Source organism: Telopea speciosissima, chromosome 2, assembly GCF_018873765.1.
Source record: "Telopea speciosissima isolate NSW1024214 ecotype Mountain lineage chromosome 2, Tspe_v1, whole genome shotgun sequence".
Classification (NCBI taxonomy): domain Eukaryota; kingdom Viridiplantae; phylum Streptophyta; class Magnoliopsida; order Proteales; family Proteaceae; genus Telopea; species Telopea speciosissima.
In genome coordinates, this window is record NC_057917.1 from 74,643,064 (window position 1) to 74,662,827 (window position 19,764).

The following is a 19,764-nucleotide window of genomic DNA, read 5'->3' on the forward strand; positions in this document are numbered from 1 at the left end:
TGGAAAAAATAGAACTTTTATAAAATAGATAGGGGGAGACTTACACCCTATAGTACATCTTCCAATTAGCATCGTCCTATATTAAGGCGGAAAGAGCTTATGGGAGGTTTTCGTTACACAATTGTACCTCCTGACAGGATTTTATCATCCCTGCCAAGTAGTCTGCACTAGAATTTATTTCCCTTACATGATGCGTGAACCCACAATGCTGAAACTCATAGTTTTTCGAATATGCATAAGAAATGACAAGACTATTGACAGGGATTAATATGAAATTGGTTTTTTTATGAGGGTATGAAAATGATTTGATGAGGAGAAAAACAAGCATCATATAAAATTGATAATTCTTTTTATTTTTCTTTATTGTGGATTGCACACACCTAATTGTATCATGTGGGTGGATGATGTGGTAATTTAACTCATTAGATATCTAAGGAAGGAGTTGGATTGACAACATCTCAAAATTTTGGAATCAATTCATTCATATACCTTCCCACCATCTAATATGCACCATCTTAGTTGTATAGGCATTGGATTGTATTTTTGGTATTCATAGATTCTTCGATGTTTTGTTTTGCCACTTGATCAATTCCGTTTGCATTGGAACTTAACATGTGAACAAAAAACTTTTGGGTTTATTGTCAATAAAATTTCAACCCCATCCAACATGTCATATGGCACAATTAAGTGTATAGCACTATAGCCTATGGATTCCATGTTTGTGCATTTGGGTTGGGTTAGTTGAGTCTGGCAAAGCCAATCCAAAAAGGTAAAACTAAAGGGAGAATCTATCTTTTATGAGTTTTTTGTATAATATTAGATTATTTATAAAGAATCAGATCATGATAAACTTTTTTCTTAGTTAAAAAAAAAAAAAAACATTTTTTAAGGTTAAATTTTCTTGTTTCGTTGTCCTAAAACCCTTTTTTTTTTTTGTAAACACAACCAAAATTCATTAATTAGTGGTTAAGAAAAAAGAAATTGATGAAGCGTAATATGACCAAATCCACATTGAACTAAAACCCAATTGTAACTTTGTAATAGCACCAAATGTACAATCAATCAATAGGAGTAGAATATGCGGGCATTTATTTTATTTTTTTCTACGCAAAATGGGTCTGTAAGGAGGCAAATTTTATTGAGCCTCATTGGGCAAGAGGACATGATTTGGAGGCACTATATAGTATTCGTAGTTTTTAATTTTTTGGCCATACAGATAAAAAAGAATGTATTTAAAAAAAAAAAACGAAGGTACAAGGTTAACATCTAAGTATACCTAGATGAGTACAACAAACAAAGAAGATAAGAGGGGTCCTACCTTCGGCATAGATATCAATAGGCAATCCCTCCCTCGTCCTTCCAAAAAATTAAATTACCTAGAAAAACGAAATCTAGGCAAACACTGAATATCTATCTGTTTTTAGATCCTCCCTTATATGTGAAGGAAAATCTGGAAGTAATAAAGCAGCGGCTTTGAGATCTACATCCTTGGCCAGAAAAATTGCAATGGGATTTGCCTCATGGAAGTAATGACTAATTTTTCAATCATTAGACGATAGAAAATTTTTTAAGTGATTCCAATCTTGCTTAATACACCACGCAATGGAATTATTCTAGACTGAAACAACTAATGATGCAGAATTGCATTCAATCATCTATCAAAAAATAAATATAAATAAATAAATAAATAAAAAATCCATGAATTTTCAAAAATCAGAATACTTAATGTACCTAAAATTTTTTGTTTGAATTTTTTTTCATTTTTATTATTGACAAACAAAATTCCCTTTTGTTCTACCTTTTTTCTCCAAATTAGTGGTGGGGCTATAGAAAGCAACAAGTTAGGTTTCATCAATGCCGTAACCAAACCGTAAGATTTAAATAAAAGATACTGTAAAATATTCCATCCCAAGTAATATCCTTCTTAAAAGAATTTGCTTCACAATTCAAAATGCATCTTATTAAAATCTTGAAAGACTAATTATTAGGTGTAGAATAGTAGGAAGGGGGCAAGAGACCTTTGGTGACTTTGACTGAAATCACAAAACAGAGTGAAATGTGAATCATGTAGGACTAGGGGTGTCAACGGGCCGGGCTGGGTTGGGCTTGCCCTAAACCCTAGCCCAACCCTAGAAGCCTTAAACTAAACCTTTGGCCAAACCTAACCTATGAAACATATATCATTAACAATGGAGTTAGGTTTCCATCCTTAAAAAAGGCAAAAACTTGGCTGGTCCATCAAATTGGACGTACAGCTTATTCAAGGAACCTACCACATGAAACATATATCATTAACAATGAAGTCAAATTTCCATATAGAAAATTAAAAAGCAAAAACAAATGGCTGGAAATTCAAGGAATTCTCTTGTCTATGTAATTGTTAGAATGTTTGAATCATCATGCCAAAGTGGTAGAAATGTATAAAAAAGAATCTCTATTTTCGAACTAGTATGTAAGTTCTCTTTGTGTTTAACTTTTCCATCAGCCAAGCTCAAAGGAAAATCCCTTAATTGAGGTGTTCGGGACGGTGTTTAGAGGGTATCATGAAACATTATAAGGGTACACTAGGGGGTAAGCATTTATGACCTTAGATTGGGTATACTTTTCTTCGACCCATGGTGCATGAAAACTTTCTCATTACTTGTTAAGTCTACAAAGGCATCCTAATGTTTTTTAGGGTAGAATATTTTGCCTTTTTTTTTAATTATTCACATTGATCAATTTGCACAAAAACCAAAAATGCGTAAGTTTGCACTAAAAGAAGGGGGAGAGTAGTTTTCCTTCACTCGCAGTCAAGGGACTAAGGGGCTCGAATGTTGTGTACTGTGTAAAGGATATCAGAGAACAATCAAAAGGTATTATCAACTTCATACTACAGGATACAATAATTTATGACCTTATATGGGTGTACTTTTCCTTCATTTACTGTCCAATAAAACCTTTGCCTAGATGGGAAGTGCATTTTCTACATCATAGTTATTGTCACATTGGCATATGCCAATATATCATATCTAAACAATTAAAAATGAAGAAGACACCTTGTATTCATCAAATGTCAAAATTATAGCCTTAATTCAATCATATGTCCCAATTTTATTCTACATTTTCCCTTCTTTTTTTACCATTTGGAATTCTAAGATATTTATTTTTTTGCCTATTTTTCATCTTTAAGTTGCACAAAAAAACAATTGGCATATAAATAGGGGAAGTTAAGGTTGACTATTGAGTAAGATCTGAGCTCACCTAATTTGCCACATGGCAAATATGACTGACAGTCCATGCATGTGCATCCTCACTACCTTTATCAGAGGAATACATTAGAGATTTACCACGAGATAATAGAGTAGTTAAGTTGTTCCTAATTTTTTCTCAAACTAGTGGCCAAGTAAATAAAGTTAGGAAAAGGGTTATTCGAGCCATTGTTGTAGGGTACACTAGTATCTTTGTGTCTATCTCCCTCTTCCTCATATGAAATATCCTTGTTACCCTCCAATATATGATATCATTTTATTGTACCTCATAGGTGGGCTTTTTTATACCGCTTGCTCAGAGAACCCTCTCCAATAAAGTTGTTATCGATTTCTTCCTATGCACGACCGTACATATAACCTTTCACCTTATTAGAATAAAAGAAAATAATTCAAAATGATGAAACTTCAATGACAAGACTAATCTAATTATAATTTTTTTTCTTTAAATTGCAAAAATCATATTTTACTTGTAATCTTATTAGGTTTTATGCATTATCAAACACGTTTTCTTGTCTAGAAATTTGGCTTAGTAACAAGAATACAAAAAAATTATTTATAAAATAGAAACATGACTTAGAAACAAAAGTGCTATCATGTAGGTCCAAAAGTGTTGAAGGTGTATTGCCATCACTTCCATCGGACTTGGCACTCATTTTTGCCTCCCCTTCCCTCTTTAGTAGGGGTGTTGAAAATCAACACAAACTAGTTGGATTGATCTAAATCGATAAAAAAAAACAAACTGAAATGGATTGAATGACTTAATGGTTGTGTTTGATTTTTGTTTTTAGGAATAGGCATAAATCTAAGACAAAAAAATAATAATAATAAAAAAACCAAAAAAACGAAAGAATTGATAAAAACACCATATTTTTTGTAATTGTTTAAAAAAATTTAAATATAAAAAACTAAAACCGAACCGATAACAAACTAATAAAAGGCCAATAAGAAAAATTGGTAAGATCGAAACTAAACCGAACAACACCTTAATGGTTTTGGTTTTGAAAAAAGAAATTTCATTTGGCTCGATTTCAATGTTAGACTGCAAATTGTCTACTGGAATGAAGTTGAATGAAGTTGAACCAGATAATATTAATATGTATAAACTGAACCAACTAACCTAAACTAAACCATACATAACCCATCAATCATGCCTTTTTGTTGAGTTGTGTGAAATTACTCACTATGCGTTTATTTGTTGAGTTGTACAAGAAGGGTTGAAAGATATTAGATTTGACATTGTGGGATTGTATCCTCATGAAGTTGTAATTTTTCCCAACTTTATTTGTTTTAACAGGTTATTTCCACTTTAACCAAATTTGAACTGAATTATTGAGATTGTATATGAATCAAACAAAACTAAATAGGAACCGAACAAAACCGAACCAAATAGATTTCAATTTTGAGGTCATAATTTTTTGTTAGTTTTGGTTCATAACAAAAATTGAACCCAAAAAAAAAAAAAACCAAACCAATTACATAAAACCAATTAAACCGACTAAAATCAAACTGGACCGACGGTTTGACATGTACTGGGTATCAGTCTATCAGAAATGACTTGGGATGCCACATAAGACTCAGGGAGGAATCTCAAATTATCATAAGCTGCAAGGGTCAAAGTATAATTTAGTACTTCACTACTCCAGGTAATTGGGTTGGGAAATTAATTAAACCAGGGGAAGCGAGTTTGTTTAGAACTGATATCGGAGGTCAGAAGCTCTGAACCTGAAGTCAAAGGCGAAAGCTTTACAGAGTAGTAGTGAGATCTCTGAGGTCCGTGAGTAGCAACGATGTATGCACTGAGGAAACAAGCAAGCAAGCTCAAAGAGCAAGTTGCCAAACAGCAGCAGGTGCCTCTACTTTACCCTAAATTTCATCCTTTATTACATTCTCTGCATCTCGCAAAACGTCTCTCTCCAAACCCTGGAATGAACCCAAGTGAGCGAAATCCCAATTGTTCTTAGACAACATCCTCACAGGGAGATTATCAAAAGAAAGCAGAATCGGTGTTTTATTTTAATATTTATTAGTAAATCTGCGATATCTGTATTTTAATACGATCTGATAATTATTGAGATAAATAATGAGGAGTAAACTTACATTTAAGTTGGATGTGATTTTTAAACAAGTTGCTAAATCTGGCTTACCCATAAACAGAACAGAACTACATAAAATCAATTTAATCCAAGCAGGGCCTTTTGTGATGTTTTTGGTGGAGAAACCAATGCGTTTAGATAGTTGTAAAGCCTTTATTTTCCCCATTAGTATGAGTAGACATCCCTATTTCTTCTTGGGCTGCCATTACTAGGTACTTTGTTGCTTATTGAGTCTCCATTGGATTTATCATCACGCCACTGGTCAAATTCGAAGATTAATTTGGCCTGACATTCTGAAAGATCTTCCTCCGTGGGATCTTTTCACTCCAACACAGAGCATTGCTATTAGATCTGATTCCAAGTTAGATATTGACATTTTAAGGAGAAGAGTGCAAGGTCCTTGGCCAGTGCAGCATCTGAGAAGTGCCATTTTACATTTGGTGGACAGATTGCCAGAGTTTTCTTCAGCATGTTAGGTGAGAGACAAATCAACTGGCTCACTTCATAGCTTCTATGGATTTGGAAAATGAATGAAGATGCTTTATCAGTGGACCTGAGGAACTGTGTACTATTGTAAAAGAAGATGCTTTATCAGTGTAGTTTCTATTTTTTCAATAAATTATTTTTACATATCAAAAAAAAAGAAAAGAAGGGTAACTGTTCCTCAATCATTCTTTTTTTCCCTATTGGTTGGTTAGAGCCAATTAGCTATATCGCTGTGATCTAACTGATTGACATAATTCAGAATGGTTGGAGATAAATTGAGAATGATATAGAACATTTCATGCAGTTGCCTTAGCCAGGCTGGACCGACATGACCCACTTTGGAGGCCCAAACGAAGAATTAGTCCTAAACTGGTTTTCTGGTCTGGCAAGGGATGGTAGTTTAGTTTACTCAGGATGCAATCTTTTAATTTATTTTATTTGAATGGGTAGATTACACAAGTTTTTCGTTGGTAGTTTCTTTTTCTTAGATGTGCTTAGTTTCATCTTTGAGTTGTTTCCATTTTAGTTAGGTTACTATATCTATGCAAGAGTCTCCTCTATATATGCCTTGTAATACGATAGAAGAGTAGCGAATTGACTATTGAAAATGATAGTTTGTTCAAGAAAGTGATTGTGCGTGTGTGTCCCCTCTTCTCTCTCCTTCTGCAGCCTTGGTTCTTCCTAGTTCCCCCTCTTCTCCTACCTGGTCTCGGAGCCAAAGTTCCCATATCCCTCCCTGTCAATCTCTCTCGTCCCATGTTTTCTGTCCCCTCTCTTTTGTTACTGTTCTGCACTTCTGCTATACAAAAAATAAAAAATAAAAAAAACCCTTTGAATCCAGCGACTACCCCTCCCCTTCGATTCCACCCTCTTAGCAAAACCCAACCCACCTTCCCTTTCCATTCTTCCTTGCTGTAACAGCAAACCAAAAAAAAAGGAAGTCTGTCGGAAAAAACAGAGAAGTCGAATACCCTACAGAGAGAGTTGTCCCCTTCCATTGAACTCGCAGATCCCTTCTTTGATTGACGTCGCAGACCCTTGTTGAAGTCCAAGTGCGAGTTGAGCTCCCCAACCGCTTGAATGACTCGAACTCTTGTCACAGCCTGTGACTTCCGCCATTGTCTTCGCCGATTGTTCCGTTAGTAGAAGACCAAGCTCCTCACGTCTTCCATCTCTCTTCTGTCGTGAGTTTTCCATCATCGGAGGACTTTTACTATAGTCCTAGGTTTGAAAAGTCAAACTAGGAGCTAGTAAACCAGGATCTGCTATGAACACTAAATCGGCTAGGCTAAAATAGGCGTTTTTGGTGAAATTAGGGTTAGGGTTAAGGTTTGATGTGTGGGTTATGTCAATTTGATGTAGGGGAGTCTATCAGTGAAGGTCTTGAGATGTTTTGATGGAGGGAGGTATGTAAACTTGAATGGGCAGCAGGTTAGGGTTAGGTTTCCTGGGTTTTTGGGAAGAGAATATTGATGGAATCTAGGATTTATGATGGGGATCTTGGGCAGAGGTTTGGATCGAGTATTCCTAGGGCTGAGAGGGAAATTCAAGCCAAGTTTGAGAGATTTCTGATGGCTGGTTTGGTCTATGGAGATTTTAGGGTTTGGGAATGATGTTAAGAGATGGAGGGATGCTAGGGTTTGGATAGTTTAGAAGATTAGAAGTAGAAGGGGTATGCTTCAATTCCAAGTTGTAGAAAATCCTTGACAGCATCTTGAATACTTGAAGAACTTGAATAAAAATCAGATCTTGAACTTGAACTTAAAGGAGATCTTCAAAGAACTTGAAGGAGAGCTTCAAACGAACCACCCGGGCTCACCGCAAAGTATTGATTGGATCAAACACCATTCCCACCAACGAACCACCCGGGTTTCCCACCGCAAGGTGTCAATTGGATCAAACACCGATCCCACCAGCCTTGATCAAACATAAGACAAAAATCTTCAATGGAGAAGAAGAGCAGCAAAAGCTTTTCATTAATATCAAAATTCGTTTTCAATACTTGTCCCCCTTACAACCTTATACAAAGATTCAAAAATAGACTCCTACACTAAAAAAGAAAGGCCTAACTCAATCCTTAACCTATTAGGTAACTTAAATTGACTAGGAAACTGAAATAGACTCAAACAGAGTCCTAATTCAGCCTCACTAAACACTTAAAAGAAAACTACTAAAATCACTTAAAGTAAACCATTGGTTGAACCGGTTCAATTTATGAACAAAAACACCAAAATAAAACTAAATATGGAACTAAAACAACTAATCCCTTATGCTATCCAATTACCCATATTTTAGGCCCATAAAAGTGTCCTATTACATAGAAAACCCATGGGATCAAAGGCCCAACATGTATATAACCCAACCCTAGACTTATTCTTAATAAACAAGCTTATTTTGGTGATAAATCTGCATCATTTACTGACACACATACCAGAGGTGATAGCTTCTGCCTACAACAGTCTTCTTCTCAGGAGAAGTCAGTTTCGGTTAACGAACCACAAACTAGTGGTTCTTCTATTGCACCTACATGACAGGTTTGTCCTTATTCCCCGCCTGACGAGGTTCAGACAGACCTTATTCTCCACCTTGACGTGGATATGACAGAAATTCGGTGATGCCGAAAGCAGCTATTCAATGCTTCACGTGCAAGGGTACAAACATGACTACTCAGTGCCCTAACCGATTGGTAGCTTACATTGTGATGTAGCCTAGGTGAAATGACTTCCACTTAGGACCAGTTCTGTCTAAGGGTTGGCCGAATGGGCAGACTAGGGTTTTTAGGGCAAAATTTAGGGTTAGGGCTGAGTAATGACAAGGGGGTTTATAGGGTTTTAAAAGGCAGGTTTCAGAGGTCTTAATGGTATAAAGATATTAGGGTTAGGAGATGTTTTGAATTTCTGCAATTTTGGGCAGAATCGGGTCACAGGCTTTAGGGTTTAATGGAGTGAAGAGATGAAGGGGTTAGAGGGGGAATTATAGGCTAGGGCTAAGGTCGAGTGGGGGGAATGATGTAGGGAAGGTGGGCTGAGAATAGGGTTTGAAGGTGATGGCTAGATCTGGAATTATAATGGAATCCTAGTTGAAGTAGGAGTTGCAGGTTTAATGGGGTTGAGGGTGGAATGGATAAGTTGCACGATTAAGGTGCAGGAGCAGCAACAGCTTGAAGATAGAAGAAGACCTCCTGACCTTCACAGTGCAAGGAGTCGTAGGAGAACCCACCCTTTAACCACCTTGAGTCCACAAGGATGCAGCTCGCAGGGGAGCAGGAGCAGCAGCTCGAAGGCAGCAACTCAGATCTGAAATCAGAAGTGGGGGAGCCTGCCCACGATTTCTTCTATTTATAATAAAAGGGGGGGGGGCCAAAAGGCCTTACAAAGATATGTAGATTTGAACTAGGAGTCCTAGTTCTAAATCTTAAAACCAATCCTAATCAGATTAGGAGTAGTGACTTCCCTTAACCTGAATCCTAATAAAAACAATATAAAAACAGTAGACTCATACTCTAACTAGGAGTACAAGTGTAACAAACAAATAAACAAAAACATCATCCCTCTAAAATCGTGGAGGGGAATAAAAGACTGTTTTAACCCTAATAAAAACTAAATATATAAAATAAGGCTCCAACGAAAATCAAAGGCTGCTCTTCTTCTTCCTGCGTGAACTTGGATCTGCATCGGCTCTCCCCGGCTTAGAAACATTCATCTCCGATGAATGGGTGAATGCCATATAGCGATCATACAACTCCGGATCGAGCCTCTTGAAATCATCAGCATGTATCCACGTGCTGTCGTGGCGTGGGCGACCTTTCCACTTGACAAGGAAAGAGTGATAACCGGCGCCTTGACGAGTCGTCTTGTGCATATCATCCAGAACTTCCTCAATCACATCTTCCGGAGGCGGCTTCAGTTGGGGCAGCCGCAACATGTGCTCGGAGTCGCCATCATCGGAATGATGCCCCGTGTACAAATATAGATCAGCCACATTGAAAATATTGCTTATGCCCATATCATCAGGCAACTCTAGAACATAAGCATTAGGGCCAATACGTTTCAACACCTTGTATGGACCCATCTTCTTTGGATGGAGCTTAGTGTTGACACCCAGTTGGTGTCTCTCTGGATTCACCCGTACCATGACCATGTCGCCTGGCTTGAACTCAACGAACCGGCGATGCTTGTCGGCAGTGGACTTGTAGTGATCATAACTGAGTGCAATTTTGCGCCGAACATCTGCATGCACTTCGGTGATATGACGAATAAACTCATCGGCTTCAACACTTACCCGAGCTTGAGGGGGTAAGGGAATGAGATCAATCGGGCGGCGGGGTTGTATCCCACGAAGAATCTTGAAGGGAGTACGACCGGTGGTCCTGTTCACAGAGCTGTTGTATGCAAACTCAGCAATGTCAAGGATAGAGGGCCATGTCTTCTCATAATCTCGGACCAAACACCGCAAAGAAATTACCAAGGCTTCGTTGACTACCTCCGTCATCGTCCGTACCTGGGGGTGGAATGCGTGAGAGAACAAGAGCTTGGTGTTTGTCTTCAGCCATAGAGTCTTCCAGAAATAACTCATAAACTTCACATCACGATCGGATACAATGGTACTGGGTAACCCATGGATGCGAACAATCTCCTTGAAGAATAGCTTGGCAATGTGGGATGCATCAAATGTTCTTCGACAAGGAATGAAGTGAGCCATCTTGGTGAATCTGTCAACAACCACCATGATGGAGTCAAATCTCTCTCTGGTAGGGGGTAGACCAAGTACGAAATCCATACTGAGATCAACCCATGGCTGGTGAGGAATCGACAGTGGTGAGTAGAGGCCTGTGTTTTGCTTGGTACCTTTAGCTAGCTGGCAAACTCGGCACTGCTTGATTACATGCTCTACATCCTTGGCCAAGTGAGGCCAATAGTACCGATCAGTTACCTGTAAGATGGTTTTATCTTTCCCGAAGTGTCCTCCTAAACCTCCTCCATGTAACTCCCTGATAATGTGGTGTCGTAAGGACGAATCGGGAATGCACAGCCGGGTTCCGAAGAACAAGTAACCATCGTGCAAGGAGTACTTAGGGTGCTATCCACCCTGCTTCAAATCAGCATATAGGACTTGTAAGTCCTTGTCACTAGCATACTCGTCTCTGATCTGCTCGATGCTAAGTGCATGGGCTGAGAAAGTGTTCAAGGTCAGGACTTTTCTACTCAGTGCATCAGCCACTGTATTTTCCTTTCCTGACTTGTATTTGAGGGCAAAGTTGAAATCCTGTAAATATGCAACCCATTTAGCATGCCTGGTGCTAATGGACTTTTGTGAGTGGAGGTGCTTGAGTGCCTCATGATCAGTGTACAGGACAAACTCTTTGCCAATAAGGTAGTGTCTCCAATGCCGCAAGACCTGAACAACAGCATAAAGCTCTATATCATAAGTAGAGTACCGAGTCTTGGCATCATTAAGTTTCTCACTGTAGAATGCAATAGGATGCCCACTCGCATAAGAACTCCGCCTAAACCAACATGGGAAGCATCTCGTAGCAACTTCAAAATATGGTCAAAGTGGGGCAGGCGAGTAATCGGAGCTTCGATCATCTTCTTCTTGATCATCCGGAAGGCCTTTTGAGCGGCTGCTGTCCATGCGAACGGACCCTTGTTCTGTTTGGTGCATTCGGTTATGGGTGCCATGATGGCACTGAAATTGCGAATGAATCGCCTGTAAAAAGAAGCCAAACCGTGGAAGCTTCGTACTTCAGTAAATGTCTTCGGAGTAGGCCATTCAACCACGCTTCGAACCTTTTCCGGATCAGCTTCAACCCCCTTTGAAGAAATTATAAAACCAAGGAAAACAACCTTGGGCAGCATGAAGGAACATTTCTTTAAATTGATAAACAACTTCTCTTGCCGGAGTACTCGGAGAACTTGTTTCAGGTGGTCTATGTGCTCATCGGGGTCTTTACTATACACCAAAATATCATCAAAATAGACAACAAGAAATTTACCGATGAAAGGACGAAGTACCTGGGTCATGACTCTCATGAAGGTGCTAGGTGCATTCGTCAGGCCAAAGGGCATGACCTTCCACTCGAATAATCCATCTTTGGTCTTGAAGGCTGTCTTCCATTCGTCTCCAGGCCGTATGCGGATCTGATGGTATCCACTGCGGAGGTCAATCTTGGAGAAGATCTTAGAACCGGACAGCATGTCTAGCATGTCATCAAGCCTAGGAATTGGGAACCTATACTTGATGGTGATCTTGTTGATAGCTCGGCTGTCCACACACATGCGCCATGAACCATCCTTCTTCGGTGTCAACAAGGCTGGAACAGCACAAGGGCTTATGCTTTCTTCAATAAATCCCTTCTTGAGAAGCTCTCCAACTTGTTTATTAAGCTCTTCATGCTCCGAGGGGCTCATCCTGTAGGCGGGCAGATTTGGTAACATAGCACCAGGTACCAAATCGGTGGCATGTTGAATATCTCTGAGTGGTGGCAACTCATCAGGCAGTTCTTCGGGTACTACATCTGAAAAGTCCTGCAATAGATCCTTGATGGGTTGTGCAAACTTCTGTTCGGTTGGGGCAGCAACCTCTTGAGTCACCAAGGCAAGAACCAGTCCCGTATCATGGCTGATCTGTTCAAATTCCCTTTGTGGAACAGCTAGCAATTTATTTTCAGATTCTGTCCCCTTTTGATTAGTGCGCATGACACGACGTTTCCGTATTTCTGCAGGCAAATTAAGTGGGTACCACTTGATCTCTTCTCCTTTATGTTGAAACACACAGAGGTTTTTTCTTCCTAGGAGAGCAACATCATTGTCATAAAGCCACGGTCTCCCTAGTAGGACATCAGTCATTCTCATCGGAATGATATCACACCAAATTTCCTCTGAATATTTTTGGGCTTGTAAGGGAACATAGCATCGCTTGTTCACATCAAGCTTATTCCCATTCAATAAGGAGACTTTGTAGGGCATCGGGTGCTTCTCAAATTTCAGACTCGCCTTCTTCACAAGATCTTGAGCACAACATTAACGCAGCTACCACTATCAACAATTATCCGGCGAGTGCGCTCACCGCCATAGCGGGTATAGAAGATGCAACTACGTCGCCAATCTTCACCTTTGGATTCAGCACTCAATATACGTGCTACTACGTGAACACCTCGGGTATCTTCAAATTCATCACCCAAGTCGTCAAAATAAGCAGTCCCATCATCACCATCTTCGGGGGGTAATGCATAAATACCCTGTTCATCAAATTCATCAGAGCTTTCTTCCTCCTTTTCAGCTACATGAATCTGCCGTTGTCGTTGTGGGCAGTCCTTAGCATAGTGTCCCTTCTCATTGCAGCGATAACAAGTGTTGGACTCACTGGTAGTCATTGGGGCTTTACCCTTGTCCATACGTGAAGAGCTGCCAGTGTAAGGGGCTGTCCGTGTAGAACCAGCAGTGGTGTTATTACCTCTATTGTAACCATTAGTTGGTTTGGATCTTGGAAAAGATTTTTTCGTGTCGCGGGTGGAACCAAACCTTCTAGTAGTGTTCAATAGGTCTTCGCCTTCAATGCCTTCTCAAAGCAATCCTTGACGTCCAGAACATCCACAACGCCAATAGCTCTAAGGATGTCAGATCTCAATCCCAATCGGAATCGGGACAACATTTGAGTAGCACTTTCTATTGTGTCGGTGCGAGATGAGAGAGAATCAAACTTCTGCATGTACTCGGATACAGTCATATTCCCTTGACGAAGGGAGTTGAATTGGTCTTGCATCTGAGCTGTATAGTGTCTTGGTAAATACTTCTCTTTCAAATCATCCTTCATATCCTCCCGTTGGTAGGTGCTTTACCTTCACGTTTCATATCCCTCTCTGTCTTGCGCCATCGGTCTCGAGCAGCACCAATTAATTTAGTGCGTGCAGTCTCATCTTTCGATCCCTCAGCAAATCATACCAATCAAAGTAGTCATCTAGGGCAGCAAGCCGGTCGTAGAATTTCGTGGATCACCGGTCCCATCATACTCTTTCGGTTCAAGCTTGACCTTCGTGTATCAAATCTTACTGCCGGGCTTCATCTCCGTGAAGCAGGATCTCAAATATTCCTCAAAATTAGGTCTTCGAGGTGCTTCAGTAGTTCTGTCCCTATCTTCTTTGTAGTCATCCCTATCACATCTTCTTCGATCCCTGTAGCCTCGGTCATGTCTAGACTGATCTCTGTGGTCCCTGTGACGTCTGGAATGATCTCTGTAGTGCTCATTCCTTCCCAGAGTGCCATGAACTTCAGAATGGACTTGTAGCCGATCTTCCTCTACGTATAGAGGGTTGTTTATAATAGGCGCAGCTTGCTTTTGTTCCATGGCTGTCATTCGATCACCAAGAACTTGCTGGTCTGTTGAGATCTTCTGCAGCATAGCCATGATTGCAGCAAGGGAATCAGGTTGGGGTGGTAGTGTTGGATCAACAATAGGGTTGCCATGTTTGTCCATGGCTTTGATACCAATTTGATGTAGCCTAGGTGAAATAACTTCCACTTAGGACCAGTTCTGTCTAAGGGTTGGCCGAATGGGCAGACTAGGGTTTTTAGGGCAAAATTTAGGGTTAGGGCTGAGTAATGACAAGGGGGTTTATAGGGTTTTAAAAGGCAGGTTTCAGAGGTCTTAATGGTATAAAGATATTAGGGTTAGGAGATGTTTTGAATTTCTGCAATTTTGGGCAGAATCGGGTCACAGGCTTTAGGGTTTAATGGAGTGAAGAGATGAAGGGGTTAGAGGGGGAATTATAGGCTAGGGCTGAGGTCGAGTGGGGGGAATGATGTAGGGAAGGTGGGCTGAGAATAGGGTTTGAAGGTGATGGCTAGATCTGGAATTATAATGGAATCCTAGTTGAAGTAGGAGTTGCAGGTTTAATGGGGTTGAGGGTGGAATGGATAAGTTGCAGGATTAAGGTGCAGGAGCAGCAACAGCTTGAAGATAGAAGAAGACCTCCTGACCTTCACAGTGCAAGGAGTCGTAGGAGAACCCACCCTTTAACCACCTTGAGTCCACAAGGATGCAGCTCGCAGGGGAGCAGGAGCAGCAGCTCGAAGGCAGCAACTCAGATCTGAAATCAGAAGTTTTTTTTTTTAATCAGAAGTGGGGGAGCCTGCCCACGATTTCTTCTATTTATAATAAAAGGGGGGGGGGCCAAAAGGCCTTACAAAGATATGTAGATTTGAACTAGGAGTCCTAGTTCTAAATCCTAAAACCAATCCTAATCAGATTAGGAGTAGTGACTTCCCTTAACCTGAATCCTAATAAAAACAATATAAAAACAGTAGACTCATACTCTAACTAGGAGTACAAGTGTAACAAACAAATAAACAAAAACATCATCCCTCTAAAATCGTGGAGGGGAATAAAAGACTGTTTTAACCCTAATAAAAACTAAATATATAAAATAAGGCTCCAACGAAAATCAAAGGCTGCTCTTCTTCTTCCTGCGTGAACTTGGATCTGCATCACATTGATAAGGACAACTTCATACCATTTGTACCGGAAGAGCAACGAACAACAAGGATAGTCAATCTGGAGGCTGAGCATGAGCATGAGCGTGAGCCTAGTGAGGTCAATGATGATAATAGTGACGACAAGTGTTAGCATTGCTTTGTTATTCGCTCCCACTTGGCTACACAAAAGGTTCCGTTGAGGAAGATAAAGATTGGCATCGTGACAGTATCTTTTAGACCAGTGTACGATGCAATGACAACTTGTGTCCGATAGTGATTGACCCAACTCACCAAGCAGTTGCACCAACGTTGAAGATGCGGTTCATAAGTTGGGTTTGAAGATGAAACCTCATTCGAATTCCTACAAAGTTGCATGCGTATAACAACAACAACAACAACAGCAACAACAACAACAACAACAACAACTCAGCCTTATCCCAACTAAATGGGGTCGGCTACATGGATCCTTTCAAAACGAAGTAGGGAAAACTGAGGTCCTCATAAAGGGAAAGGAAAGTAAGAGGAATGAAGAATAAAAATGAAGAAATGAGATAAGAAAAGTGAGAAATGGAAAATGAAAAATGATAGTAAGAGGAAAGAGGATAACCCAGGAAATCAGAAAAATCTCAGCTACATGGTGTCGACAACGTGGGTCTTTGCCCTCTAATAGGCTCTTTTTGAGGTCATACTTGGGACAAGTCCTAGACTATACATGTCATTCTTCACAAGCTCACCTATGGTCATTTTAGGCCTGCCGTAGCTCTTTTAGCTCCTTTAATCGGAATCAGATCACTCCTCCCTATTGGGGCGTCCCCAGGCCTCCGTTGCGTATACCCAAACCACCTCAGACGACATTCTCAGAGCTTGTCGCTGATCGGAGGAACTCCCACATCAGCTCTAATACGTTCATTCCTCACTTTATCCTTCCTAGTTTTGCTGTACATCCATCATAACATCCTCATCTCTGCAACACATACATTCGCTATCTGGCACTTCTTAATTGCCTAACATTCCGCCCATACATCGTAGCAGGTTGTGACAATAGTCTTGTAGAACTTTCCTTTAAGCTTTAAAGGAATGTGTCGATCACACAGTACTCTGATCGCACCTCTCCACTTCATCCATCCCACTTTAATTCTTTGTGAAACATCATTATCTATGTCACATTTGTGTATGATAGAACCCAAATATTTGAAATAGTCACTTGGCGGTATCTTTCTCCTCAATTTTCACCATGTCATCATCCATCATAGTGTGACTAAAGTTACACATCATATACTCTGTCTTTGATCTACTAATCTTAAAGCCTCTTGTTTCCAAGGTTGATCTCTACATCTTTAACTTAGCATTAATCCTTGCTTTTATCTCATCCACCAAAACGATATCATCGACAAAGAGCATACACCAGGGTACCTCGTATTGGATGTTCTTGGTTAATTCATCCATGATAAGCGCAAACAAACAAGGGCTTAGGGCTGATCCTTGATGTAACTCAATCGTAATTGGGAATTCCTTGCCCGGGCCTCCCATAGATCTCACACTAGTCACCACACCCTCATACATATCTTTAATTACGTCTATATATTTACTTGACACCCCTCTCTTCACAAGAACATGTCAGATTAAATATCTGGGGACTCTGTTATAGGTTTTCTCCAGGTCAATAAAGACCATATGGAGATCCTTCGTGCTGGCTCTACATCTTTCCATGAGCCTCCTCAGTAGGTAAGATAACTTCTATCATGGATCTACCTGGCATAAAACCAAATTGATTCTTTGGGATATGAGTCTCTCTTCTCAGACGGGCTTCAATAACCTTCTCCCAAAGTTTCATAGTATGACTCATTAGTTTTATGCTTCTGTAGTTATTGCAGCTTTGGACATCACCCTTATTTTTGTAGACAGGAACTGCAATGCTTCTCCTCCAATCATTTGGCATTTTCCTTGTGATCATAATCTTGTTAAATAACTTGGTTAACCAATATACCCCACATACTCCTAGGGCCTTCCACACTTCTATTGGGATCTCATCTGGGCCTGGTGTCTTGCCTACTTTCATCTTTCTTAAGGCTTCTTTAACTTCCACCACACCAACCTTTCGTGCATATCTATGATGTGTTGTGTCTTGATGACTAATGTAGTTAACTGGTTCGGTCATATTCAAACTATCTCCATTTAGAAGTTCACAAATATACTCATTCCATCTCCTCACAATGTCCTCATCCCTTACCATCACTCTTCCATCCTCCCCTTTTATACATCTCACGGTTCTCACCTGGTCAAAGTCTCTCCTCTTCCTTTTACTTATTTAGCTATTTTATAAACAACACAAATCTCAAGATTAATGAAAGCTGTTTGCTCACGTTTTCCATTGGTGGACTATTTGATCAAGTATGATGTCCTCCCTTTGAAAATCTGCCACATTCTTTTGGGACGCCCATAGTTGTATGACAAGAAAGCCAAGCATTGTGGTTATGAGAATACATTTTCCTTTCAGCATGGTGGACTTGAGATGAAATTCCTCCCAACGAAAGATCTTCCATTTATCAAACCCAAGAAGACAGCTGGTACATTTCTCCTATAGTGAGTTGACTCGGATAGCATTCTTGGACCTTTGTCGAGTTCTGAGGTGAGCTGATGCAGCTGCCTTAGCCTAGCTGGACCGACATGACCCACTTTGGAGGCCCAAACCAAGGATTAGTCCTAAACCGGTTTTCTGGTCTAGCAAGGGCTGGTAGTTTAGTTTACTTAAGATACAATCTTTTAATTTATTTTATTTGAATGGGTAGATTCCGAAAGTTTTGCTTTGGTAGTTTCTTTTTCTTAGATATGGTTAGTTTCCTCTTTTGAGTTGTTTCCATTTTGGTTAGGTTACTATTTCTATGCAAGAGTCTCCTCTATATATGCATTGTAATACGGTAGAAGAGCAGAGAATTGAATATTGAAATTGATAGTTTGTTCAAGAAAGTGATTGTGCGTGTGTGTCCCCTCTTCTCTCCCTCTACAACTCTGGTTCTTCTCAGTTTCCCCTCTTCTCCTACCCAGCCCTCCACCAATATTTGCATCAAGGAGAAAGGGGGAAAAGAAGACAGATTATATGTACATTCATGCTTCTTAGTGTTCTAATAAGGTAAAGTTTCTGATAATTAAGTATCATGATACATTCATGAACTCAAGATCTTCATATTGTCTTATTGACCTAGAAAAAGCTTATGGAGAGTCCTTAGAGAGTTAATCCCGCAAGTACTAGAAAAGAGAAGTGTTTCAAGTAAATATGTGGACATAATTAAAGATATGTATGATGGTGCGGTGACAAGTGTAAGAATTGTGGGGGGCCTAGGTAGTGAATTCCCAATTACAATTGGGTTACATCAAGGATCAACTTAAAGCCTTTATTTGTTTGTGCTTATCATGGATGATTTAACCAGAGACATTCAAGATGAGGTTCCTTGGTGTATGTTTGTTGCTGATGATATTGTTTTGGTGGATGAGACAAAAGCAAGGATTAACACCAAGTTGGAGTTATAAAGATCAACTTTGGAATCAAAAGGTTTTAAGATAAATAGAACGTAGATGGAGTATATGGTGTGTAACTTTGGTTACACTAGGACGGATAGTGAGGTGGTGAAAATTGATGAGAGGGAGATTCTGCAAATCGATTATTTTAGGTATCTGGGCTCAATCATAAATAAAGAAGGTGATATAGAGGATGATGTTTCGCAGAGAATTAAGATAGGATGGATGAAATGGAGAGGTGCATCCGGAGTGTTGTGTGATCGATGTATTCTTTTAAAACTTAAAGGAAAATTTTATAAGACATTCATACGATTGGCTATGATGTATGGTGTGGAATGTTGGGCAGTTATCAAGCATCATATAAATAAATTCAATATGGAGGAGATGAGGATGTTGAGATGGATGAGTGGAGAAACTAGGAAGGATAAAATTAGGAATGATCATATTAGAGCTGATTTTGGAGTAGAGCTGATACATGATAAGCTATGAGAAAGTCGTTTGAGATGGTATGGCTATGTTCAACGTAGTGCTACAGCGGAAGACTAAACATCTATACATAATGGCTTTGGTGGCCCTAACATCCACAAGATCAAAATGTTAAATAATTACAATCAAGCTCTTCGTCATATCATCATCATAATATCCATATCTCATTCAGTGTACCATCTACTAATCATACCCTGACACATTCATTTACTCAAAAGACTATCGAACATTGTATCTGTACTTCCACAAATAACCTTTAACTTCTGTATCATAGTATATCATTTCAAAATATCATAACAAAAGTTATATCTAAATTTCCTGCGTCATCCTCAACGTCACCCCTCAGAGGGATGGCTATCAGTCCCTCGATCTTCGAAAGTACAGGCTGTGCAACAGCATTGGACATTTTCAGGCTCTGTATAACATCATAAACAATGGGGTGAGCTTAACTAGCCCAGT

General features: G+C 39.7%; 1 protein-coding gene and 1 long non-coding RNA gene across 3 annotated transcripts in view; both read left to right on the top strand.

Annotated features, from left to right (window-relative positions):
- The first annotated feature begins 4,951 nt into the window (after nucleotides 1-4,951).
- Nucleotides 4,952-19,764, top strand: part of LOC122651405 (SH3 domain-containing protein 3) — a 35,265-nt gene continuing 20,452 nt past the window's right edge. The window contains exons 1-2 of one of the 2 annotated variants that reach the window (XM_043844789.1): nucleotides 4,952-5,098; nucleotides 8,922-8,927. In XM_043844789.1, the coding sequence (XP_043700724.1) occupies nucleotides 5,039-5,098; nucleotides 8,922-8,927 (66 nt within the window). In that variant the 5' untranslated portion in view covers nucleotides 4,952-5,038. The remainder of the gene's footprint in view (nucleotides 5,099-8,921; nucleotides 8,928-19,764) is intronic. The other variant, XM_043844790.1, reaches the window with a different exon arrangement.
- Nucleotides 11,624-15,290, top strand: LOC122651406. Its single transcript, XR_006331447.1, has 3 exons — nucleotides 11,624-11,757; nucleotides 12,501-12,505; nucleotides 15,279-15,290. It is a non-coding gene; the product is annotated as an uncharacterized LOC122651406 (long non-coding RNA).